At 51.3% G+C, this 26,349-nt stretch overlaps 1 protein-coding gene across 6 annotated transcripts in view; it reads left to right on the top strand.

Annotated features, from left to right (window-relative positions):
* grin2ba (glutamate receptor, ionotropic, N-methyl D-aspartate 2B, genome duplicate a) overlaps positions 1-26,349 on the top strand; it is a 107,247-nt gene that overhangs the window by 11,076 nt on the left and 69,822 nt on the right. For all 6 annotated transcript variants that reach the window (XM_068577816.1, XM_068577814.1, XM_068577810.1 and 3 more), the window contains one exon: positions 17,216-17,890. In XM_068577816.1, the coding sequence (XP_068433917.1) occupies positions 17,216-17,890 (675 nt within the window). The remainder of the gene's footprint in view (positions 1-17,215; positions 17,891-26,349) is intronic.

Below are 26,349 nucleotides of genomic sequence, written 5' to 3'. Positions count from 1 at the left end.
TTTGATAAAGCAAACAGATTCCTCGTGTGTCCGCGGCGGCGGTGCGGTCGGACGGGCGGCGAGACGGGGAAATCCATAACGCTGGGTCTCGCAAAGGAAACAGTCTCACTCGCAAAAACTTGCGCGGGGTTATTAAAGCCTGCGCGCCGCGAGCGACTAACGCCACGTTACGACCGGGGCGACGCCTCTGATCCGGCTTTAAGTCGCAGTAATAACGACCTGTGTCTGGCCGCGTGATTCATGCTGTACTTGCAGAATGTGATCAATGCCTTGTTGTGCAGAAGGTGCAACTCGGTAATGCTGTTTAAAGATATTTTCCTTCATCTCTGCTCCATAAACTCCGTTTTTCTTTCCCATTATGAAAGCTGCGCCGGACAATAAATCAGTCTATAGCAGAGGAGGTATTACTTTCCCTTGATGCTGCGTTTTAATGGGAGCGAGCCCCCGCCTCTCTCACACACACACACACACACACACACAAAACAACCTCTAAAACCCTGTTTGTTTGGCTCGTGCGGGCAGTGACCCCAGGCCGTCCTTGAGTGCGCTCTCGTGTGCGAGCAGAGCCGGAGGTCACCGAGACGTCGAGGTCTGCTTGAGACGTCACATCTGGTGCTCACCTCCCTTCAGTCGCGCTCGGCCTCGGCTCCGTCTCCAAAGCCTCCTGCAGCCTTTTTTTTTTTTTTTTCGCCGCAAAAAAAACCAACAAGGTTATTGATTGCGTTGTGTTAAGGAGAGAAATGCCCGGCAGGAGTTTAGCAGAAGAAGTCCCAATAGGGAGCTAATGCCTCTCTGAGGGACCTCATCCACACGCTGTCAAAATCTGTGAGATGTGGCGACCGGGCCGCGGGAAGGGAGGGAAACGGATGAAGAGGAGGATGGAGAAGGGGAAGAGGAGGCTGGATGCGGCAATCCGTCTCACAGGGAGACGCCGTAAACGCTGCCAACGAGGCAGACGCACAAAAGGAGGCGAGCCATTGTGAGGGGAGCACCGACATAATAGGTTTGTCAAAGTCTGACTGATTAAAGTCGGAGCACCTGAAGACGATGCGGCGCCGCTGCGCGTCCAGTCGATTGTTCCTGTTTGCATCTGGCATCGATTCCTCGCCAGCCAGGACCAGGGTTTGAGGATTATTGAAAACGCCGTGAGTGCTGCGGCGGTTCACTTGTGCGAAGACTCCCGACAAATAGTGACGAGAGACTGGCGGCCATGTCGGGGATCAATTGTCCCACACGCTTGTGCTTAAGGATGAAAACGCCGGCGAGAGGAGAAGAAAAATAATCAAACTATCGATTAGCGTGGCGGTGCGGCAACGCGTTTGTTGTTTTTCTAAATATCTCCGTCGTCACCGGGTAGGATTTGAGGGGAAACTGAAAAAGATATCGCTCCGTCGCATCACCCACAATGCACCGGGGGACAACAGCTTGTTACGTGACACCACCACATTTCTGAAAGGAAAAGCACTTGAAAAAAAACCCCTGGATGATCAAGTAGTGCGGCAATAGCCGGTCACGCTGATAAATACATGTTATACATATCGCATATGTTCCAAATATGGACATGGGACCGTGTGATTTCTGGCAACGGCCTCCGTATTGTTGCCTCGTTTAGATCCTTCAATATTTATTTCAGACGCTCTCTAACCTTCCTAAAGGAGCCAAACGCCAGTTTGTGCAGCGTCTGCCTGTGCGGGAGTGTACACAAACGGGAAGAACAAGATCGGAGATCAGAGTGCGCGCTTGTTCCTAATACAGTTTGTATGTCACGACAACAGCTTGCCCATTAATTTAGCATGAGCGGAGACGGGCTGATGCTGGCTGAAGAACCAGAGCAGAGACAGCAATGACACGCGTGTGAGAGCGGCTACTGAGAGTTTACTTTCAGAGGGTCGAGTCCCACGTGTGTGTGTGTGTGTGTGTGTGTGTGTGTGTGTGTGTAATGGGGCGGGGTGTGTAAACAACACCAGCGCTTGAGGAGGACGAGGTGTTAAATTAAGTCTCAGTCCATGAATGTGTCACCTCGAAAGATAAGACAATTACAACTCAGCCAGATCCTGATGCCCCCCTCATTATGGATGTGTGTGTGTGTGTGTGTGTGTGTGTGTGTGTGTGTGTGTGAGAGGGAGAGAGAGATTGTTTCAAATTCTCTGACACCGATGATCAACGCCTTGAAACCAAGGGGATTCGATCAAACAAAGACAGGCTTTTGAAAACTGAATCCACGTAAAACAACAACAACCCACACGTCTTTTATTGCACGTTACAGAGATAACACACATGCTGCAAATACATTACATGCAGGTCGGCCCGCCGGGTCACCGAGCCGCTCCATTAAACATATACTTAATAGTATAATAATAACCAGTGGAGGGTAAAGAGGCAACCGGCCCTAAAATGTCCCAGACTTGTAGGTGTATGGGACGTCTCCGGCCCGCATTAATTCTCCCTAAATGAGCACTCAACAGAAGACTCAAGCTGTTTCGGGACATAAAGCTCTGGCGCGTTGTAATTGCGACCATAAATCCTTCAAAGGGTTTATCTTAGCTGAGCAGCGAGTGGCTCAGGTTTGATCCTGATGTGGATCGCGGTTGCAGATATGGAGGATGATGATTGACGGGTCTCATCATCCTACAACCCACGGAGGAAGACACATAGGCGAGAGCACTTGAGGCATCCAATATATGTGTGGCTGCAATTAATAGCAAGGAAGAAAAAAAAACATGCAACATCCACCTCCAACATTTTTCACAGCCCCAAAAAATCTAATTGTGAGCACAAAATAGATATCGAATAGCAGCTGTAAAGCCTCGTAGTGGAGCCGATGTTCAAACGGGGGGAGGTGGCTCTGGTAAAGGACGAGCTCTGTTTTGACACCAGCGTGGTAATATATTTAATTTGAAGTCCACTGGAGTTATATTATCTGTCATGACAAAATTGCCCCCTGACATTATCTGTAACTGCTGCCCAAGTGTCTGATATCCATTATGAAGCGGAGAAACCCTCAGGGAGGCATAAGATACTGTCTCCTTATTGCACAGCGCGCCGCTGGTTCTCATCTACGTATGCTGTGTGTGTGTGTGTGTGTGTGTGTGTGTGTGTGCACACTGTAATAGAAAAATGGAGTGATGAAGGGGAAAGGCAACATGCGATCCTCAGCATGTGTGCAGAGAGAGAAGGTCAGACTTTAAGGTGGCTTTTGTCATAAGTGTGGAATACGCGATAACACACTGTGTAGATAAGTAACAGCCTTATAATAACCTTTCTTTGTGTGGAATGATTCACTTAAAAAAAAAAAAAAAGAAGCGATAAATGCAGAAAGATTTGATCACAGAGGGAAGGAAAAAAGACCTGACAGGACAGGACTGAGACGCTCTCGCTCTTTCCTGTTTCTCTCTCTCTCTGCGACTTTCTATTTGTGATAACTCCGTTGTGTAATTGACGAGGCGGTATGGATGTGCTGCAACGATTAATGTAGAGAGACGGCGTCTGCATGTTCATTACTTAACACTGATGCCTTGTGTGCCTGCGACATGAATGGATTACATCATAGTGTGCGTATGCATCTCTCAAATGGATGCAGCCCTCTCCCGTGTGCTCGTTGCGCGTATGTGTGGCGACGGTACGAGGCGATGGGTCAGCGCGCATGCGTGCGTGTGTGTGTGTGTGTGTGTGTGTGTGTGTGTGTGTCACTGTGGTTTTCTGTCGTGATTGGGAGTGAGCCAGGCCTTAAAAAATCAATCATCGAGAGTGACGAAGAATGGGAGAGCACAGAAGGAAGCAAACACACACACACACACACACACACACACACACACACACACACACACACACACACACACACACACACACACACACAGCAAAGTCCTGCACTGAGCCGTTGAAAGTGAACGTACAGGCATGAAGAAAGCAGAGCCACACGGTGCTTTTCTCTGTTTTCACTTCAATGCAGAATGAGCTCGTACTTTCACAATGTTTCACTCCTGTAATCACTCTTTTTCTCTTTCTTTACCTCTTCCTCTTTCTCTCTCTCCTTCTCTGCTGTCATGCTCTCTCTGCATGTATCTCCCGCTCTCTCACAAACAGTTTTTTTAATTAAAATCTCTCTTCTGGTGGGGCTTTAAACGGAGGGGCTGACATCAACTTAACATTACTGTCAGACCAAAGCAAATTCCATCAGCCATGGTTAAATTTGCTTCGCTGGCCACTTTCCAGAAGGTTTTTTCATTATTTATTCTCCAGCCAATATCTATTCCACCACCCATCTATCTTCTTTTCTACCCTGATATCCCCCTACGCTATTTATGTTTTGATCTGCGGTCCATCAGTTCAGAGGCATCACCATGACGTGTTGCTGCCCATGTGCATGATGCTGGATGTTAAAGCCGATACTGACAGGTGAAGGCGGGTCTTAGTGTATAGTTGGACTGAGCGCCCAGAAAGCCTGCTTTTATCTGGCATAGTGTAATTTCCCATCGTTCAGTATTACAGTTGACTAAATAAATAGTAATAAATAGCCTCTCAAAGCAGCTGAGCCACGAATGCGTCTCTATCAAACCTATCGGCCGCGTCCATGTAGTGTCAACCACCTTGCTGGGAGAGACGAGACACTTCCTCATGAGTGTCAGCATCCCCTCAGCGCCTCCTCCTCCTCCTCCTCCTCCTCCTCCTCCTCCGTGGTGGACTCTCTCTCTCTGGTGGATGGGAGCCTGTGGTCGGGCCTCCATAAATCAAGATGTTACCACCGGCGCTATAAGGCTACTTTTTAATTAAAACTGTGAATCAGTCGGCCCTGATTATGAATTGTACTCTGCTGCCACTGAATAAAATATACGGGGCGCGCGTCTTCCACCTCCTCCTCCTCCTCCTCCTCCTCCTCCTCCTCTTTCCTCCCCTCTCGCTGCCCGCCGCTCAGTTTTCCTCCATAAACGCAGGATGTCCACATCCGGCCTCTTAGCGCGCACGGCCAACCGAAGGCTGACGTCACTGGGAAATAGTTGAGGAGCTTAGCGGTTGCATAAAAGTAATAACTCAGTATGGAGGGCCCGGCGCCGCCCGGGTCAACGCCATTATATCACACAACACAGCCAGGAGGACCAAACAACCCTCGGCCAGTGAGCCCCGCTGACCACGCACACGAGTCCTTTGATTATGTCACATGACGGTAACGAGCCAAAGCCTTTGTCCGCTGGTCCTATTGGATGCGTACGAGACCAACAATGGAGGCAGAACCAGCGACAGCGGCGGCGCTGTCACATGGAATAAATAAAAACCTCAAATGTGCGAACACATTTATATGCAAAGCGCCGAGTCTCAAACGCTCCTCTCAGGAGGACCGGCAGGTTGAAGCCCCACCGCGCGACTCCTCCAAGGGGCCCCGATGCTAATTGATGACCTCTGCGCGTCTTGCGGGTACATCTGACACCGACCCACCGAGGGAGGTGCGGGCATGAGCCCCGGCCTCTGCGGCGCGGGAATTAGCCCGCCGGAGCCCGCCGAGGCCCGACGCGTCCGCTTCCCTTTACATCACATCAGCCGGCGCGAGCGAGAGGAGGGGGAGGGGAGAAAGGGGAGGAGAAGGGGGAGGGGCTAACGGGAATTCAATCTTCCGGCTTTGCACAAACAAACTCATGAATGATAATGGGCTGCTAATTGAAGCCGCTGGAGCGGTTCCCGCCGCCGACTGTGCCGCCGCCGCCGCTGCAAAATGGAGTCCTCCGGGTAGTCATGGCGACAGGCGCGGCCAGGCTCCGGAGGTCTTCTGACCCGTGAGCTCGTCAGATCATCTTTTACACGCGCTCCCCATAGTCAGGGGAGCCGTCGGGTTGTGTATGCAGCCGTGAATATTTATGGGGGAACGGTTGCGCAGAACTGTTTGAAAAGTTAGTTTGAGTTTAATTTCGACGTCTGCACGCCGGCTGCAGACGCTCTGACGGCTTCATGTGCGACCCGCGCCACTGCGTTTGTGCTGATTTAGCTGCCAATTGTGGAGCAGGCGACGCATCAATATTAAAAAGATGAAGCAGTTCATTACTTTACGCTACAAAGACGCACTTTGAACGCGTACCTGTGCGTCTGCTGCGTGTCTGTGTGTCGTGCCTCCGTTGGCTCGTCTCCATCCATGTTTCTGCACCGACGTGCACTAAACTGCGTTTCCCCGGCCGACTGGCATCTTGAAGCCACGAGGCGCGGCAGAAGGCCGGCACGGCGGGGGAACTGTGACGCGCGTCCTCAAAGCGAGGCCCTCGCCGAGCGTCTGACCGGCGCAGACGTCCTTGAGCAAGACGTCGAACCTCCACCAACCGCGAGGCTGCCGACCTGGTTGTGCGCTGGAGCGAAGACGAAGAGAGAACTCCTGCCAACAGACGCTGCTTTCATCCAGAGGTTTGCTGCTATCCGCTCAAAGAGAACGAGCAGCTTTTAAAATGTTTTTGATGTCGACGCCGTAGAGAAGAGCCGGGCCATCCCACACTTCTAGAGGCGTTCACCCGATCCTGCTGATGAGCCGCCGGACCGACTGTCGCTTTGAGCCTCCTTGGCTGCTGCCTGGCAAACCTGGCCTCTCTCTCTCTCTCTCTCTCTCTCTCTCTCTCTCTCTCTCTCCCTCTCTCTCTCTGTCTCTCTTCAGGCTGAGCGTTAGGTGGGATTAAATCCGGGGGACATCCGTCGGAGAGACGCTCGTAGATGTCGTTATCCCTGCGGGGAGGCTCATCCTCATCCCACAGCGGAGAGAGAGAGAGAGAGAGATAGAGAGAGAGAGAGAGAGAGAGAGAGACAGCCGCGACAGCCTTGCGTCTGCAAGAAAATTGTGATGATCGTGCGAAAAAACAACGCCCCAAAAACCGTCTGGAGATGCGCGCGGGCCTCTTTTCCCCCCGCGTGCGTTCTCGGGCTCTCGCGGCGAGATCCGATCCTCCGGCGGCTTCTAATCATAGCAGCTCCCCGTGCAAGAATACCTGGAATTAATTGAAACGTGTAAAATTAGCAACAGAATTGACGGCTAAAAATGAAAGTCATCAGTCAATATTCAGCCCCGGGGCAGAGAAGAGGAGATGGCTTTCCTCCAGCGTGTTTGCAGAGGTTGAATTAAAGGGTCTGTGAGAGATTACGGGTGGGCGAGTTACGTAACGCTTCCTTATTACTTTGGATGCTCTAGAAATTAGAGGATGGACGAGACTTTCTCTCTCGAAGTGGACCGAGTGGAAAGACACGACGCGTTTGTGTAAAGGTTCCTGAGACTCAGTTTAGCTGTACACACACACACACACACACACGTCGTGCTCATTGTCCTCTTACCGGGTGGTGTGTGTGTGTGTGTGTGTTGTACAGGGAGACAAAGTACAGCAGGATTAGGCCGTGTTCTTGCTCAAGCGCATTTCAAGCTTTGGGTTTTGATGGATCCACTCATGAAATGTCGATTCCCTCTCGAAAAGAGGCCGATTTGCGGACAGCTTGCTATACAAACTGGTTTGTTTCTCACTCGCACACACACACACACACACACACACACAAACGCTAGCAGTCCCACACACACAACAAAAACACAAAAAAAACACTTCCACACCTACTAATCCAAAAAGGCAGAATCCCGGTGCCAAAAATAACAGCTTGGAATGAGATGGATAGAGGAGGACAGATTATTGCGGCTCTAATCTGTGAAAAGCTGACAATAAAACACATTTAAAGTGATTACAGCGCTGTTATTGGCACGAGGGTCACTCGATGCACCGTGCTCCTCTCCATCCCGAGCTCTACCTTTCACGCAGACAATGGAGTCTGCTGCATAACGCCGCGCGTACCAACGCTCCCGTGAAGGTCTTTCACAGCGGCGCGTGGCGTGAGGCGCTAATGCGGAGACGCAGACGAGGAGACGGACGGCACGGAGACGAGGCGAGGCGGGAAGCAGGGGAGCACAAAGGAAGGGAACGGGGTGGAGACGGGTGGAGGAGGGGGATTAAGCGTCTCCTCGGCGAGGCGGAGGAGGTGTAAATAGAAACGTGTCCCCGGGAGAGATCCTGGAGACCGAGCGCTTATCCCCCCGAATGTTGTCAAAACACATTCGTCAGTCCGAGGTGTGTAAGTGTCTCAGTGTCCATAGACTCCACATGCAAAAATATACACAGCTGGTGGTGGATGGGAAGTGGTTTGCCAACCAACGCGCAGGCCTACACACACACACACACACACACACACACACACACACACACACACACCCCACCTGAGACCAGACAAAACGGTTTTCCACTCCGCTCTGACCTCTGGCTGGATGGGAGTGTGTGGACGAGCGCAGTTGATCGTGCGTCATTCCCACGTGTCTGACTTCCTCAGCTGCAGGACCAGCAGCCTCTGGAACAGCTGCAGGCGCTTCAACCCGCTCAGCAGCTGCCGCCCCTCGTGAAACCACCAGGAAAGGCTTCCGCGCTGCGGCCGCGGCCGCCCGGCAAATGAGCCAAGCGGGACGGGCGGGGTGAGGAGGGTGAGGAGGGTGAGGAGGGTGAGGGGGGTGTTTGCTCTGGCCGTGAGTTACTCTGCCCGGTGTCCCGTGATGTGTCTCACGGGAGCTCGCTGGGCAGCTTCAGGGTCCGGGCGCTGCCAGGAACCGGGAGCAGCTTTTGGGCCAGCAGCATCGGGACACACACACACACTCACACACACACTCACACACACACACACACACTCACACACATCCACTGTTGCCACCACAGCTTCCCGCATCTGTCCGTGTTGATTTGGGCCTTTTGGTTTAGCGCTGATATGCTGTCGGCCGGCTGGAATTTTATGATCCTCGTAATTTTATTAATGAATTAAGGACGGACACTTTGCGCTGCGTGTTAATTGGGCAAAGCAGCCTGATTTGTCGAAGGGCTTACCTTCCGCTGCATCCAGACTGTTAACACTTGGGCTTCATGCCAAAGAGCGTGGAGCAAATTCAAACCCGTCAGATTAAGTCCGTTCCTAACCAATTTCATGTACATTTTAGGAATTATGATGCGTTTAATATTGGTTTTATAATGCACCGGCTGCCTGCACCTGCCCTCTGGTCTCCTGGCATCTTCCTGCACACCGCACTTAATGAAGAGCGTTCACTTTTATTCATCTTTGCTCCGTATTAAAAAACATCGAAGCCGACGGCACACACACAACTACTGATTTAGTGCGAATGCATCGTTTGAATAAATACAGGCATCGAGTTGACCACAACGTTTGGAGTAGACTGTGACGCCACATTGAAAGATGGCCGTCAGAGTCACACACACATACCACACACTCCACGATCACACATCTGCGCCTCGTCGCCTCCTGACATTTGGGTGCATGAAAAGCTGATGAACATACATGGTACGTAACATTTTAGCACTTAAATGAACATTCGCACGGCTCATTTCAACACAAATCCCTGCTGCTCTTTTCATACATAAATCCTTGTCAAATCTGTAAAGATTTTACTTCCGAACTGATTTCAAAATGAACTTGAGTACATATGTGCGTGAATAAAAAGAGTACAGATAATTTCGTATCAATAGTTTGCTCCAGGTGATGTCTGGAGCGCGTTTCGTTCTTCTTCCGAACCGAACTGGAGAACCAACACAGAGCTGTGGACGGTGCTGACGAGTGTTTGGACATCGCTCTCTCACCGCGGCCGCAGAGGAGTCTCACTTTTAGCATCACGCACGTCTCGTCAAGGGCAAAATGGCGTTGACTTAAGGCGGCGTGAACGCAGCTCGCCCCGGGACGCCTTCCTGTTCCCCACGGACGCTGCAGGCCTCGAGCCGAGGACTGCGGGCCAGAGCAGCCGGAGAGCTGCAGAGCAACCAGAGAGCTGCAGAGCAACCAGAGAGCTGCAGAGCAGCCGCAGAGCTGCAGAGCAGCCAGAGAGCTGCAGAGCAACCGGAGAGCTGCAGCTCACCGGCTGGACTTCTAAATAAAGTGGGGAAAGTGTGCAGAGGCGTAATCATAGACCTTATGCCCAGGAAGTGACTGTGGGCCCCTGCTGCTTTCCTCCTGCCATAATTGCTCCATATACAACAAGCATCCGTGTGTCTAATCTATCACACACTCCACGTATCCCTGAAAATGAATTACACTAATTATCCTCCGTTTAAAATCTATCTATAACTGCCAATTTTCAAACTATAAAAAGAGAAATAAAGTCTACAAGTTTTGAAGAGCCCCCGCGCACCATTATCACGGTGCCACATGTTGTGTGTGTGTGTGTGTGTGTGCGTGTGTGTCAGCACCTGTTGCGGGTCAGGCTAAGGCGCCGCCGGAGGGTTTAGCCTCGAAAACATAAAGAAACGCACAACGCGGCGCCATCAACGGCCTCCGATTGCACAGCTGTCGCAAGCAGTCACCGCTGAGCGTCTTCCCTCCGTGCACAGCGCTGAAAAGACACACAAAGTTGTGTCCTCCTCATCTGTCCGGTTCTCAAAGCAGGAATGTCGAGCTGCCGCTGACGACCGTGCACGAGACTCGTGTGCGGCCTCGAACGCCGTCCATTTTCCTTCTTCTTCCAGACTCACTTATTCTGCCTGCTGCAGCTTCTGATACGTGACGCGACGCTCTCATTTCAATTAAAGGGAGAAAGGAAGCCGCGCCCGACTCAGCGGTTGAGATAATGGACTTGCAGCGTGGACCGTCTGAAGCCGTCCCGCCGAGACAAAGGGAGGTTGTCGTTCCGCGCCATCGTCCTCCGTCCTCTTGAAAATCAAAACCGGGCAATGATCGTGAAAAATTGCCCGCAGCTTTTGTCCTCCAGTTTTCATGCAAATAACACCATCGACAAACCTGACACTTACGGCATAATGAGAAGAGGGCGACGAGAGAGTGCGAGCGCAAGGGAGCGATAAGTGGGAGAATTGAGAGGAGGCATTGTTCGGAGAGACAAAATGATAAAACAGGGGCAGAAAGAGATAAATAGCGCCAAAATGAAAGGGAGAGGGGGGTCTGGGGGGAGGGGGTGAGAGCGACGGGCCCTCCCTCTGGAAATAGACACCATTGTGCGAGCGCGTTGGCCCCCGGAGCCTCGGCGAGCGCGCGATTGCGAAGCCTAGCTGGTCTGCTTTGGTGAGGGGGCTGGAGAGCGGCCGCTTCAGAACATCATGTACAGACTCAGGTCCAAACACATAATCACACACTCACACGCCACCTTCCACCTCCACAGCAGGCTGCAGGGACACCCGCATGAATATTTATCCGAGCGGTTCGTAATGAGTTCACACCTCCGAAAGCTTTTCATACTCTCTGCATGTCAAGTGGTAGTCAGAGGACTGCGGCGTCACAAAGTGACCACGACGTGACCACGACGTGACCACGACGTGACCACGATGTGACCACGACGTGATGACGACGTGACCACGATGTGACGACCACGATGTGACCACGGTGTGACCACGACGTGACCACGGTGTGACCACGATGTGACGACGATGTGATGACGACGTGACCACGACGTGACCACGGTGTGACCACGATGTGACGACGATGTGATGACGACGTGACCACGATGTGACCACGACGTGACCACGACGTGACGACCATGACGTGACCATGACGTGACCACGACGTGACCACGATGTGACCACGACGTGACCACGATGTGACCACGATGTGACCACGACGTGACGACCATGACGTGACCATGACGTGACCACGACGTGACCACGATGTGACCACGACGTGACCACGACGTGACCACGACGTGACGACCACAACGTGATGACGATGTGACCACCTTGTGAGCGTTCCAGTCTTTTGATCAGAGGATTGCTGGTTCGAGACCTCGGCTCTGCTAATTCACGTCTATGTGTCCTTGAGCAAGACACTTAACCCTGAGTTGCTTCGCGTTGCTGTGTCAACGGTGTACAGAGCAACAAAAAAACTGCTCTGGATAGAAGCGTCAGATGTGACGACAACAATGTGACGACAACAATGTGATGACGATGTGATGACGATGTGATGACCATGTGATGACCATGTGATGACCATGTGATGACCATGTGATGACGATGTGATGACGATGTGATGACGATGTGATGACCATGTGATGACCATGTGATGACGATGTGATGACCATGTGATGACCATGTGATGACGATGTGATGACCATGTGATGACCATGTGATGACGATGTGATGACAATGTGATGACCATGTGATGACCATGTGGTGACCATGTGATGACCATGTGATGACCATGTGATGACCATGTGATGACCATGTGGTGACGATGTGATGACCATGTGATGACGATGTGGTGACCATGTGATGACCATGTGATGACCATGTGATGACCATGTGATGACGATGTGGTGACCATGTGATGACCATGTGGTGACCATGTGATGACGATGTGGTGACCATGTGATGACCATGTGATGACCATGTGATGACCATGTGATGACGATGTGATGACCATGTGATGACCATGTGATGACGATGTGATGACAATGTGATGACCATGTGATGACCATGTGGTGACCATGTGATGACCATGTGATGACCATGTGATGACCATGTGGTGACGATGTGATGACCATGTGATGACCATGTGATGACCATGTGGTGACGATGTGATGACGATGTGATGACCATGTGATGACCATGTGATGACCATGTGATGACCATGTGATGACCATGTGGTGACGATGTGATGACCATGTGATGACCATGTGATGACCATGTGGTGACCATGTGGTGACGATGTGATGACCATGTGATGACCATGTGATGACCATGTGATGACCATGTGATGACGATGTGGTGACCATGTGATGACCATGTGGTGACCATGTGATGACGATGTGGTGACCATGTGATGACCATGTGATGACCATGTGGTGACGATGTGATGACCATGTGGTGACGATGTGATGACGATGTGATGACCATGTGATGACCATGTGATGACCATGTGGTGACGATGTGATGACCATGTGATGACCATGTGATGACCATGTGGTGACGATGTGATGACCATGTGGTGACGATGTGATGACGATGTGATGACCATGTGATGACCATGTGATGACCATGTGGTGACGATGTGATGACCATGTGATGACCATGTGATGACCATGTGATGACCATGTGATGACGATGTGGTGACCATGTGATGACCATGTGGTGACCATGTGATGACGATGTGGTGACCATGTGATGACCATGTGATGACCATGTGGTGACGATGTGATGACCATGTGGTGACGATGTGATGACCATGTGATGACCATGTGATGACCATGTGGTGACCATGTGGTGACGATGTGATGACGATGTGATGACCATGTGATGACCATGTGATGACCACATTGCGTGTGACTTCGCCTCAAAACTTCTTCTGCCACCGGCTGAAAAATGTGTTTGATGCCGTCAAAATCCATTTCAAATCAAAGACTTCTCTGCCGAGGTCACATGGTGCTGCTGCCTTTCATGGGAAGAAAAAACAAAACACGAATGTCACTTCTAAAAATGCATTAGGGAGAGCGAGCCTCTGCTAGCGCTCTTCACAACCTTTCAAACCGAATTCATCAACCACACACACACACACACACACACACACACACACACACACACACACACACACACACATTGAAGCCTGTGTGTGTGTCTGTGTGGGTTTATTTGGGCACAATATGTTGTGATTGGAAGGACATTGAAGACAAAACCTGAACAACACGCTGCCTGTTGGTCCACCTGTTGTAGATATTTCATTGACTGGGAAGACAATTTTCCTGATCGCGCGCGCATGTGTGTGTGTGTGTGTGTGTGTGTTTGGTCCCATACAGGCCCACTTCATGATAGCTGGTCTGCATATGACACACGTCCCCGCTCGTTATGATCCTTTGATTTACAGCTGACAAAAAACAACAATAAGAACCAGCAGAGCGGCGTCCATTACGGAGCCGTAGCGTCCGCGTCAGGCCTCTCAGCTCTTTGCACGACGGCAGCACGAGCCATGTTAGGCTTGACGTTCATGAATGACTACTACTCCGCTTATTGTCCATCCGGGAACACATCCGGGGGGGTAACGACCTGAAACACGGCGTTCGTACCTGATTGGCCGACGCCTTGTTGCATCTGTACAGCAGCACAGGCTGAAGACACACAACCAGACCGTACGAGCACAACACACACGTGCTCTCCTGATCCCGCTGTGGACGGGGCTTCACATCCTTTAAAAGTTTGTTTCGCATGAAAAAGTGGAGGCGATATATTAAAGGCGTCTTTTAATCAATCTGCCAACTACGTTTAATCTGAGTGGATTAATTGTTTGGTGAATGAAATGCCAGTACATGGCAGAGTATTCCCATCATGCCCAGAGCCCACGCCGCCGTCTTAGAGACAGTTTACTTTCATAGAAGTGTAGGGAAGACGGACTAAAATAACATTTGAAAAGCTGGAATGAGTAAATTCAGTTTTTGCCAATTTTCCCACAAAAATAAATTCATAAATTGTTCTATTGATTAATACACATGCGGTCCGTGTCATTGTTTAGTAACCTGAGAATACAAACATGTCCGTTCTCTTCTACTTTTATTTGAATTTGGATTTTTCTTGTTTCATTCACACAACAGGAAAAACATGTGTTATACATGTTGAACAAAAAATAGCCGGTATATTTAAATAAATAGGAGGGAGAAATCAAATAAAAACAACTCACTAAAAAACAATACTTCAAATAACACAAGAATAGTAATGCTAGATATACCGTATGTCCACACACACACACACACACACACACACACACACACACACACACACACACACCCTCTTAAACTAAGTGAAGAGCGTGGAAGGAGCAGCGTGTGGTGGTTGGGCCCTCGGGGGCCTCGGCTGGTGGAGGCGATGTGCGGTCCACCCGTGTGTAACTGATACGGCTGCCGTGTGCGCTGGTGTGGCTAATGGAGCAAATGGCGGGTGAGGCGCGAGGGCCGGCTGACGGGGAAACGGGGTCATTTAGTGTCGCGGCCTCGCTCGCCGTCCGACACGGCGCCTTTTTGTGCTTCTTTATGAGGCGAGCCTCGACTCACTGAGGGACTCCTTAATGGCCTCATCTCTCCCAACGATCAGTGGAGTTACACAGCGGGTCGGCTAATATAATCTGTGTCCCGGGGGTGTGTGTGTGTGTGTGTGTGTGTGTGTGTGTGTGTGTGTGTGTGCAGCTACAGGCGACTGTGTGTGTGATGGGAAGCGGGAGATGTGTGAGTTGAGTGTGAGTATGCATGGACAGTATATTTTACGTGTGCTTGCGTGTGTGTGTGTGTGTGTGTGTGTGTGTGTGTGTCCATTAGTAAAATATGCCAGAGGTCTCTGTGCTAATGTGTGTGTGAGAGGACCGGCTGTGTGAAATGAACCCTCTTGAAGGAAACACAGCAGAGCGCCGGACGACATCACAGCATTTTACATGATCAATGCTTAGAGCGAAAAAAGTGTGTTCATGCCGGTGTGTGTGTGTGTGTGTGTGTGTGTGTGTATCTCTGTGTCCATCAACTGTGTCTGTACGTGTGCGCATGTAGGCCTATTTTAATTGTTGCCATGGAAACAGAGTGCTGCCAGAGAAGTCCAGATTCAAAGAGGGCATCTGTCTCTCTCTCTCTCTCTCTCTCTCTCTCTCTTTCTCTCTCTCTCTCTCTCTCTCTCTCTCTCTCTCTCTCTCTCTCTCATCTTCCTGGCGTCTCACCAAGGTCCTCCTTGGTTTGCTCTCGGTGTCTCTCTCTGGTTTCCTCCCTCCTCCCCCCTCTGTCTCCTCATGCCTCTCATCCTCCCTCCCACCTCTCCTCTCTTCCTGGAGAGTGCTGCGCAATAGACTATTAACACAGGGACCTGTAATTAGAGCTGACGAACCTCCAGCAATTAGTTTCCCCTGGTTGTTCTGTCATCTCCGCGCACGTCCCTTTATCCCTCTCTCAATCTCCGCTGCTCGCGTTTTCTCCCTCTCTGTCATTTCCTGTCTCATTAGCTGTCAGCGTTATTGTTTTAGGGCTTTTTGTTCTTCTTTCCACCCGCCTTGTTAAAGACATGTACACACAATACACCACTCAAGAGCAGCGACGCCCTCAACGTCCATCTCAGCCCACAGAACCGTCTATTCCCACCGACTGCACACCTACACCGCTGTGTGCTGATGAACCTCTGGAGGACGCCTGCCCTCCCACACACTCGGGTGTAAACAGAGAACACACACGACTCTCAGAAAGCGATGTTGTCTCTTGTTTTTTTTCCGTCTCCACACGTCTGCTTTTGTCTCCAGCCGCCGCCGCCGCCGCCGCCGTCCCACCTCGCTGCCGTCATCGCTGGATCTTGCTAATTTTCCCCCTCTCCCTCCTTTCATCGCCCCACATGGTCCTTCCTCCTCCTCCTCCTCCTCCTCCTCAGCATCCCCATTAATGAAAAGCTCTATAAATAAGCACAGCGAGGAGGGAGTCGGAGAGAGACAGATATGGTCAAGTAGAACGTGGGAGGGAGGTGGAAGGATGGAGGGACGGCCGGCGTACGAAACTAGGCCAGTGGGGGTGAGGAGGGAGGGCGGGTCTCATCTCAAAGTGTTGCGAGCTCCTCCGAGCGACTCGGCCGTCAATCACTTAATCAATGTTCGGCGTCCGTCAGTGTGTCTGCGTCTCGGTGCGGCGCGTCACTCATCTCGCTCCGGACAGTTTGTCAGTCAGCTGTTTGGCGTGGAGCCGTCTTTTCGCCCATCTCCCCCTCTCTTTCTCCCCCCCTCTCTCTCTCTCTCTCCCCCCCCCTCTCTCTCTCCCCCCTCTCTCTTGTTTGCATTCCTCCCAACGCCTCGCTCCTCCCCTGTCAGGACCCCAGCATCTCATCTGGAGGGAAGGTTTATATCCTCCATAATACATACCATAATGCTGCTTCCACATGAATTATTGATCCGTGTGAGATTATACGTAAACTCTACGGCTGCGTGTGTGTGTTTATGCACTATTTATGCGTGTCAAGTGTGACCTCTTCCCTCATCCCTCTCAGCGTGGTCCTCCCTCTCCCCCAATGCCCTTAATCTCTGTGCCGAGACATTGATATGCACTGATTCATACGGAGCGTGTAGCCTCTCGGCGATTCACTTCATTTGATCAATGTTGCATGGTGCTATGTTAACCTCTGCCTCCTCCTCTCTCTTTTCCCCCCTCCCATGTTGCTTCATCAACTCTCTGCCTCCCCGTCCTTCCTCTCCACCTCCATCCCCTCCCCTTCCTCCATCTCTCCAGGTACTACTCTCCCACCTCTCCACCATGCCTGTCTCTTCGCCTCGCGGCCAGGCAGGGGCCTCCTCCTCCTCCTCCGCCGCCGCCGCCGCCCCCTCGGTCGCCCGGGCGCAAGAGAGGCGGGTCCGCCCCCTGCATCCACCTCCGCCTCCGTCGCTCCACCGCCACGCCAGCGCCTCTCACCGCCTCTCCCTTCTCCTCCTGCTGCTCTGCCTCCTCCACCTGCCCCCGGCCTGCCACTCGCGGAGGGAGAAGGGCGGCGGCGGCGGCGGGGGCGGCGGGGCCGGCGGGGCAGGCGGTGGCGGCGGCCACCACTACATCCCCATACCCCAGCCGCCTCCCCACCACATGGCGCTGCCCAACATCCTGCGTGGCCTCAGCATCGCCGTCGTCCTGGTGGGCAACTCCAGCGACGTGGCGCTGGCCGGGGCCCGCGAGAAGGAGGACTTCCTCCACATGGCGCCCAACGTGGAGGTGCTGACCATGAATGAGACGGACCCTAAGAGCATCATCAAGAGCATCTGCGACCTCATGACGGAGCACTGGCTGCAGGGCGTGGTGTTCGGGGACGACACCGACCAGGAGGCCATCGCCCAGATCCTGGACTTCATCTCAGCCCAGACCCACATCCCCATCCTCGGAGTCCGCGGAGGCTCCTCCATGATCATGGCTGCCAAGGTAGGACCCCTCGGAGAGCTTCTTCAGTCTGAATGCAGGTCCGGTTATGTAAAAAAAAACCAAAAATCTGCCCCGTTTACAGTAATTATGCAACTAAGTGTGTGTGGGTGGCTGGAGTGTTAAAATCTAAAGAGGGGCTCACCTTGGAAACAGTGAATATGAAAGTGTGGGCCTGCACTGATGCATAATTCACTTCAAAACCAACAAAGCGACGCCAAAGCACGCTTGTAATGTAATTGTCTGGTCTTGTTATTGGAAGTTCAACAGACCGACTCATTGTGATGTCGCGTGGCTCGCGCTGTGGATGCGGAGCTTCATTTCTATTGGCTGCACTCGGCTGTCAGTCTCGCTGTGAAAGCTCGTCACGGACAGATTACGTCACCATGCAGAGGTTGTTTTTTTTCACAGGGGAAGATATTTTGAAAGACTCCAGCCGTGTCTACACAGCCTTATCTACCGCTGTTTGTGTTTCTAAATGTGATGGATGTTTTGTCTTCCGCATGGCGTCTCGTTATTTTCCATCTTGTATTTTCTGAAATGAGTGTTTTTATGGGTCTACTTGTTAGATTCAGCGGGGCTCTTACTCTGCGCTGACAGCCCAAAAAAAAACAACTAAACAAACCTGTTACAGGTTGAGAGACACATGCATGCGCTTGAAAGCGAGACAATGTGCGTTTGATGTGCCCTTCATAGCTTCAACCCGTCGTCCTTATCATCAAGATTACCTCAAAAACAAAAACTGGGAGGCAGCCTAATTTGTAGGATTCCTCCTCTCCTCCCCGGCTGCATCCGTGTAAACTCTGCGGCAGACAGACAGACAGGCAGCAGGCCGACAGGCAGGGTAAGCTGGGGCGTCTAACTTGAAAGACGAACTGCCAACAGTGTTGGTGCCAGAGTGCCAGGATCAGCTGGAGATTTCACCAGAACAGAGCGCTAGATCTCTGCCTATTTACTGGGCCTTGCCTAATGGGACAAAGCAATCTGCTGCTGCTTTATCTGCGCCCGCCTGGGATCCAGGCTTGGACCCCATTCCACAAAAATCAGCTCATTCATTTGGTGCTTCGTGCATAAATGCTGCTGCACTGGATGATACGGGCGAGCGTAAGCTAACGGGCCTTCCATGCAGGGAAGCCTTTATTAAAACGCTGACATTTGCCTCTGCTGTCGGGAACCGGCTCGCCGCTGTTTTGATCCGGCGCCCCCCCGCCTCCACCGTAGAGCCTCGGTCTTATCTCAGCCATCCTCGTCCGTCTCGTCGGCCTCCAGTTTGTCTGCTGACCCTCCGGTGTCAACAGGTCTTGGTGCCGGCGGAGACGCGAGTCGCAGTGACACGGCGAGGCCAGCGGCCACCGCTGGAGCTCTTATCTCTGTTCCTCCTCATTAGAGCACTAAGAGAGAGGGAAAGGGCACGGGAAGCGTCCGGCTCCTCCGCCTCTTTAAACCAGCACTCGTCCAGGCGCACATGCAGAGAACCGAATGCACACGCCGTCTCCAAATACAATGAAAAAATTGTCTTTAACCCCCATACCCTCCAACGACCGTACATGTGGGGAAAACATACGACTCCTCTGGAGCTCTGCCTCCTGGTGCACGGGGGGCTACATTGGGTGCGTTTAATTGCATGGAACGATTTGGGTATGAAGGAGGAGGAGGAGGTTAATCTGGAAGCAGTGGGGTGGGCTGTTAAGGAATGCATGGGACAATATGTGTGTGTGTGTGTGTGTGTGTGTGTGTGTGTGTGTGCATGGACAGTATCATTCATTAAGCACACGTGCGCCGAGTGCAGCAGGCAGCAGAAAACGAGCAGCGTTTTGGGGCGGCGGTTTAATTGGATTTCCCCGGCCACGAGCCAGAGTGTGGCTCTCCTGAGAGCCTCCTCCTGGCTGCACCGGGGCCCAGGAGAGCGAGGACGGGGCCGCGCCGAGGCTCAGTCTCCAAACGGATTTGTGTCTGCCTAATGGGCTGAGACAATGGAGTGGCGAAAATACGATAGAGAGAGGGATCCGGGGGAGGGAAAGAGAGAGAGAGAGAGAGAGAGAGAGAGAGAGAGAGAGAGAGACAGGGTGGAAAGTGGAGAAATTGAGATGGTGAGGATGAGATTGGGTGGAAGAAATTCTACTGTGAGCGAAGGCGTAGAGGGGAGAAGAGTTTTTATTTGCCCGATCTGGTGCGGCGGGCCTGCCTGAAGAGGCGATGGACAGATAAGTGTAGAGGACGAGGGCTGAAGAGGAGACCGAGTTTGACACCGTTCAGACTGGCAGGAAAAGGCGAAGGGAGGCAAAATGTCCCTGAAAGTGAGTGGGACAATTCAGACAGATAAAGAGAAATGAAGAGGGGTCGGGAAGAGTAAGGAGAGGACTTTTCTCCCGTATGGACAGCAGAGATGGAGGAAAGGCGATACAGAGTAATTGTGGGTGACAGAAGGAATGGAGTTTAAGAAAAGTTGGGCTGCCGGTGTGTGTGTTTTTTCTTCTTTTGTTGTTGTGGAGCATCTGAAAGAAATAGACTGACAAAGATTGGGGAGTGGGATTGCAATATGAGTTGTTTATCCTACGGCGCCGCTCCATTACACACACGCACACACACACACACACACGCACACACACGCACATGCATGCACCGTGCAAAACTTAAGTCTAAATGCCGCTGTTCCAGTTGGCAAGGCAGCTCCTCCTTTTTCATTACACATCCGAGCAACAAGAAACGACGCAGAAGGCGAAGAATACAGAGTTTAGATTTTGAGTAAGGAGGAAAAATATTTGGGGGAACAAGTTAATTCCTTAAAACATACCCTCTGGAGTGAACTACTGTTGTAGTCAAGAGCCGGGCTGAAGCCGTACAAGTTGTTCTGCTCACTAATGCACCTGCAAGGAGTGGAGCCGGTTGTTTTGAGGCAATGAAACTCCAAGCTATACGCGCACGTCATTACGGGGCAGAGGGAGATAACGGCCCCTTATCCAGCGTCATAACCCAAGACATCTGTCTCTCAGTCGGCCTCAGGCCTCGCCGCGTCTTCTGACATCTGTAACGAGAACAAAACGGGATGTTTTAGAGCCATTCCTCTCGGGGACGGAGCCGCGCTGCAGCAGCAGCTCAGCGATAATCAAGTGGGACTGCAGATACCACTGTGGTCGCATCGACGCATGCAGCTTGCCAGTGGAAGCCGGCTGTGTGTGTGCGTGTGTGTGTGTGTGTGTGTGTGTGTGTTTGTGTGTGTGTGCATGCTGTCTGTAGTTACTGCTAGTGAAGAGAAAAAGTGAACTCGTGCATGAGCTTTAAAGTAAGAATAGATGAAGGGAAAGGAAAGGGGAAGCCAGGCGGCTCCAGAATTAACAAGGAACCAAGAAGAAGGAGGAGGAGGCGAAGGAGGAGGAGGAGGAGGAAGGGGAAGGAGAGAGATGGATGGAGGCAAAGGGCACCCGCATCTATACCAATGAATAAGATCAGCGAGGCAGGGCCGGAGCGGTAAGTAAGAGGCCGAGTGCACTGAGAGAAAAAAAAAGAGCGAGAAGGAGGCAGATGGAGAGAGGGAGAGGAAGAGAAAGTGACAGGGAGCGTGTGCTTGCAGCAGCAGCAGGTGTATCGCCATCCGTCCAGCGGGGCCGGCGTTACACGGAGAGAAGAAACAGCGGCCTCAATGGAGGAGGAGAGAAAGATGGATAGAGCGCAGCTGTACCCACATCTGTGAAAGACAGGACAAGATAGAGGAGGAGATGGCAGAGGGAAAGCATCCAACACTTCCAGGGTGTGCGTGTGTGTCCTTGTGCGTCTGTGTGTGCGCGCGTGTGTTGTTACCTAGCCAACATGGCTGCGGCTGCCAGTCTTTTGTCTGTAGTGGTTTCCAGCGCCACCGTGCTCGCCGTCCCTCTGCGGCGTCTGTTGGACCGCAGTAATCAGTGTGATCTAAAGCTTTGGCTAATGCGCACATTATCAAGACGCGGCGAGCCATTTTCCTCAGCGTGTCTAGAAGGTACGGCTTTGTAGCGGTACAAATAGCTGCGGTTGTCGCCGATGGCCCCGGGGCCGCGACATAATACCAACAGCGAGCTAATGGAGGAGCGGAGGCCGCCGGTGCTGTAGATTAGGGGAGCGATGGCATCCGCCCGCGCGCGCGGGGTTTAAACGTTGGATCGTCAGCAATTAATGAAAAAAGGGAAAGCGGCCAAACAGCGGAGACCCGAGGGGGAAAATAGGATATGAATATCTCCGACATGCAAACATATGCAGGCAGACACACAGATGCACGCCCACACACGTGTTTCTTTTTTGTGTTACAAGGGCAATTAATGTATACATTTAAATACACGGCGGAAGGAATGCGGAGTTAGATCCACGGCTGCTGCAGCGCCATCGTCACATGACACACATCACATGGAGAGGTGCTCAGGCGCACACACGCGCACACACACTGCCACCCTTTTGTGTACTTGGCAGCCGTCTCCAGGAACAAAACAGCAGGATGTGATCAATTAACTTTTTGCCCAAATAATTGAGGCCTTTCATCGTTTCAAATGTGGTCGTTTTCTTGCCCGTGGGTGTTCAAGCCTTTTGTAGGAAGAGATTGAGCGATTTCTGTGTCCGAGCACCACCGTCCCTCTCTGTGTGTGTGTGTGTGTGTGTGTGTGTGTGTGTGTGTGTGTGTGCGTCAGCGCGTGGTTAAATGTGTGCTAATTCTTCAGAGGAAATGGGCTCGTTGATAGTGTAGAATTGGTGTTGAACTGGGATAATTGTTGTGGTGTGTGTGTGTGTGTGTGTGTGTGTGTGTGTGTGTGTGTGTGTGTGTGTGTGTGAACCATTGGATCGCAGCACAAGGGTGAATTCATTGGAGCAATTATTGTCCGCACCTCATTTTCCAAAGAAGCTTGTTCCCCTCATCCTTTTTATTCATGTATTTATTCATGATTTAGGGTGAATAGTCCTTTTAAATTTTTTTTTAATTGCAAATAAATCGTCATTTCCTGTTTTCCACGCCCTCATGAGGTTTTCTTCCCCCAGCGTTTTGAGCATGAATGTGCCCGCATTCATATTGCCAATTAATGTCCTCCAACAGCACCTATTGTTGCAGTAATCACTGAGCTCCTGTACTCCATTAATGTAATGTGCTGTTCGGCTTGGCAGCGCCCGTCCTCGCTAAAACACAGACGCAATTAGGAGCATTTGTAAACGATAAGAGAATTAAAAGCGAGTGTTCCTGTGCCTGACGTCTCTCTCGGTGCCTCTCTTCTTCCTCTCTCTCTCTCTCTCTCTCTCTCTCTCTCTCTCTCTGTTCCCGGCTCCTCTCTCGTCTCGCTCCCCCTAATTGTTTCGTTCATTCATGGGTTTTGTCGTGTCCGGTAAAGCACAGTAAACCCCTTGTAACAGCTTTCTGAGCGGTCCTTTCATCCCGGATACGTTCTCTCTCCTTTTATTCGCTGCCCCCTTTTGTCCGGTTCTGTTCCTCTGGTGCTTTGTTTTCCCGTCCCTCTGTCTCGTGGCACCGTCTCATACCTGCATGCCTCTATGCTTAAAGAATCTAACAAATTAAATAATGTCATTTATTACATTTCGTTGCAGGCTAAATACCTTCTTCTGCACAAACACATGTGTCTGTGTTCTTCTGTTTCTTATTATTTCTCTGCAGCAGTTTTTCAAAATGTCGGATAATGCAGTAGCCCGTGTGTAGCGTGGTGATGACACATCTCGGTGGACAGCCCTCCAATTACACACAGATAAGAAGAAGATTTGGCGACAGCCGTGTTTACTGGTGGTAATATATGCTCTCTTTACCGCGAGACAAAAAAACCCAGCAAGTACTACTCTGCAGTAGTAACGGGTGTTTATTGGCTCTGATTTGACTCAGTGATGGAAACATGACATCCACGTGGACATTTTCATTTAGATTTCAAAGTTCTCTCCCCGTCTCTAATCCAAACAACGCTTGATCATCATCCCAAATTAGTTGGCACCGAGTTTGAAAGAGAGACCGAATGAGAAAACAGAAATATGAAGAGAAAAAAGAGTAATCACAGAAACATTTTCACTGGCGTACTCGTCTGCTGGCAACGGGAAAGAAATCCATTGTCTATTATTGTGTCAACAAAACCATATATGCACTCATTTTGGTGGGAAAACAGTTAATTTTGTTGGTAAACATTCAATAATCTGGCATTTTTCACTTTGCCGTGACCAACTGCGATATGGTTTCTTGCTGTGAAGGACGCGTGTAGATTTCCACGCGACACTGTCGCAGGAGTTCAGGTGCAGGTCGGCTGCTGCTTCCTCTTCCATTACACCTGGCGACATTTAAAACCCAGCGGCCGATGGAAAGTACTACATACTCCTTCATTATCAGGAATTAACGGACGACGTGAAGGCCAGAATTAATATTTTCATGCTTTAAGTGCTTCACAAGCCATAACTGGCCCATTATCAGGAATCAATGGCCGCCCTGCAGCCAATCGGCATCGAGTATACACCCATGATTTAATGAGGAGGGGATTATAAAATTATAAAATGGTTGTTTGGAAAACATAAAAAGCTTCAAACCTGGGGTTTCATTTTGTGAAAATGTTAAGGACGTAAAAGCACAACAGCCTGTGGGTTCAGACAGACATCTGGTGTTGAAGGACAGGTTTCTGGTGCTGCTCGGCTCGGCCTCGTCCAAGATGGCGGCTGACGTCCCGCCGCTGGTCTCTTCTTACCTTCTGATTGTCCTGGTTTAGAAAATGTGACAACCCACCGCGTGTGTGTTACCGTTCTCTGGAGATGGAGAGATAAGGAGGGAGGGAAATGGAGGAGGGGGAAGAATGGAAAGAGGTAGTGAAAAATATCGAGCCCTAAATTTATGTGTCCTATTTTCCAACCCCTTTGGTCTCAATTTACTCCGGCCATTTAGAACGTGGCCATTTTTAAACTCGCTCCATAACTTTTTTTTTTTCTCTCTCTCTCTCTCTGTCTCGCTCACCCTGACTTCCACTCTCTCCATCTTGAATCCGGCCTCTCCTCCTCCGCTCTATTGCTTTACATCGTGGACGGATGGCCCCCATACACGAGACTAATGCAGACAGTTAGAATGGATGTGTACTTAGAGAAGGAAATAATTTGAAATGGGATGAGATAGCTGTGATTTAAAGACGTGACATGATGGACTGGAAGTGCCCTTACTCTATTTCGTCCATCCCTCCTTCCCGGCTTTATCCCCTGCACCCTCTTACTCTTCCATTCCCATGTCTTAAATGCTATCTGTGATTTGTCCTGTCTCTCCAAACTTCTTCCTCTATCTTGTTATGAATGTGGCTCGCTGCCGAGGTCTGGTTCATCCCGCGGCAGCTGGCATGGGGCCTCGAGATGTCCAAGTGTGAACACTGGCTCCTCCTTCCCTTTCCTTCTTACCTATCCTCATCCCTCCCTGTGTGTCGCTCCATGCCCAAGCAGCCGGGAGAACAGAACAGAACCGGGGGCGAGACGAATACATAACACGGAAAAATCATAAAAATCATACCGGCAGCGATGCAACTGTGCGACAGTTGAAACAGTGACTCACGCTGGCGGAGGACCAACTCCACCACCGTCTCAATCGATGTACAGCCGAAGCGGCTGGAAGCTATTCTATTCCTCCGGGGAACTGTTACGCAGTGTTTATGTCTACAGGGCTTTTATTGTGAAAGGTAAGAACGAAAGGTGTGGAAAAGTTATGAAACATCGACGTCTGTTCCCCAAAGAAAGACTCCGCCGTGTGAAAAGAGGCCTGAAAACGACCACAAAGGTTCCTCCCTCCCTCCGACTTCTCGCTCTCGCCCCTCCCTCTCTTTTCCTCCCGCTCGGCCTCGTTTCCTTCATTCTCACTTAGCGTCCTCCGGGGTAGGAGACCAGCCACACCTTCGCCTGCACCACAGTCTTCCTCTCTCGTCTCCTCACTCCCTCTGGACACGCCTCCTCCACCCGCAGCACCGTCCCCCGTGGCTCCTCCCTCTCTGCTCGCTTTTCCTCCTCTACCTCTCGACACAAGTAGTCTCACCCTCCCTTTTTCTCTCCCTCCTACTCCTACCCTCCTTCAGACAATCATCTCCCCCTCTCGTCCCCTCGTGAGCTTTACACCAGCCGCTTGCTGGGACCCTCATTAGCCTTATCTCCGCCTGACCCCGCCCCCATCCAAAGGTGGAGAGGGAACGGACCTCTATCTATTCACAGGCTGCGATGAGTCAGTGCTTTCCCGTGGAGCATGTAGAGTACACGGAGAGGAGATACGGAGGGAAAAAGTACAAATTGGGGGCTCTGATCAGAGACGTGCCGCCTCACCCGGACACCCTCCCATTTTGACCTTTAACACAACTCTTCCCCCCTCGCAGCCTTCACGGCCCCCGAGATGGCGTCTCCCCTGTGAGCTGGATCCCAGTGTCGTTCACAGGAGGTTCGGGCAGTGTTTTAACGTCCGTCAATCAGCACGCCGCTCATTTTGTTTCATTAGCGTAATCGCTGCG

The sequence above is a fragment of the Clinocottus analis genome, unplaced genomic scaffold (assembly GCF_023055335.1).
Source record: "Clinocottus analis isolate CAN_PGR_092001 unplaced genomic scaffold, fCliAna1.0.p SCAF_16, whole genome shotgun sequence".
NCBI lineage: Eukaryota > Metazoa > Chordata > Actinopteri > Perciformes > Cottidae > Clinocottus > Clinocottus analis.
The sequence above is the reverse complement of the archived record's forward strand: the minus strand, read 5'-3'. Positions and strand labels throughout refer to the sequence as shown.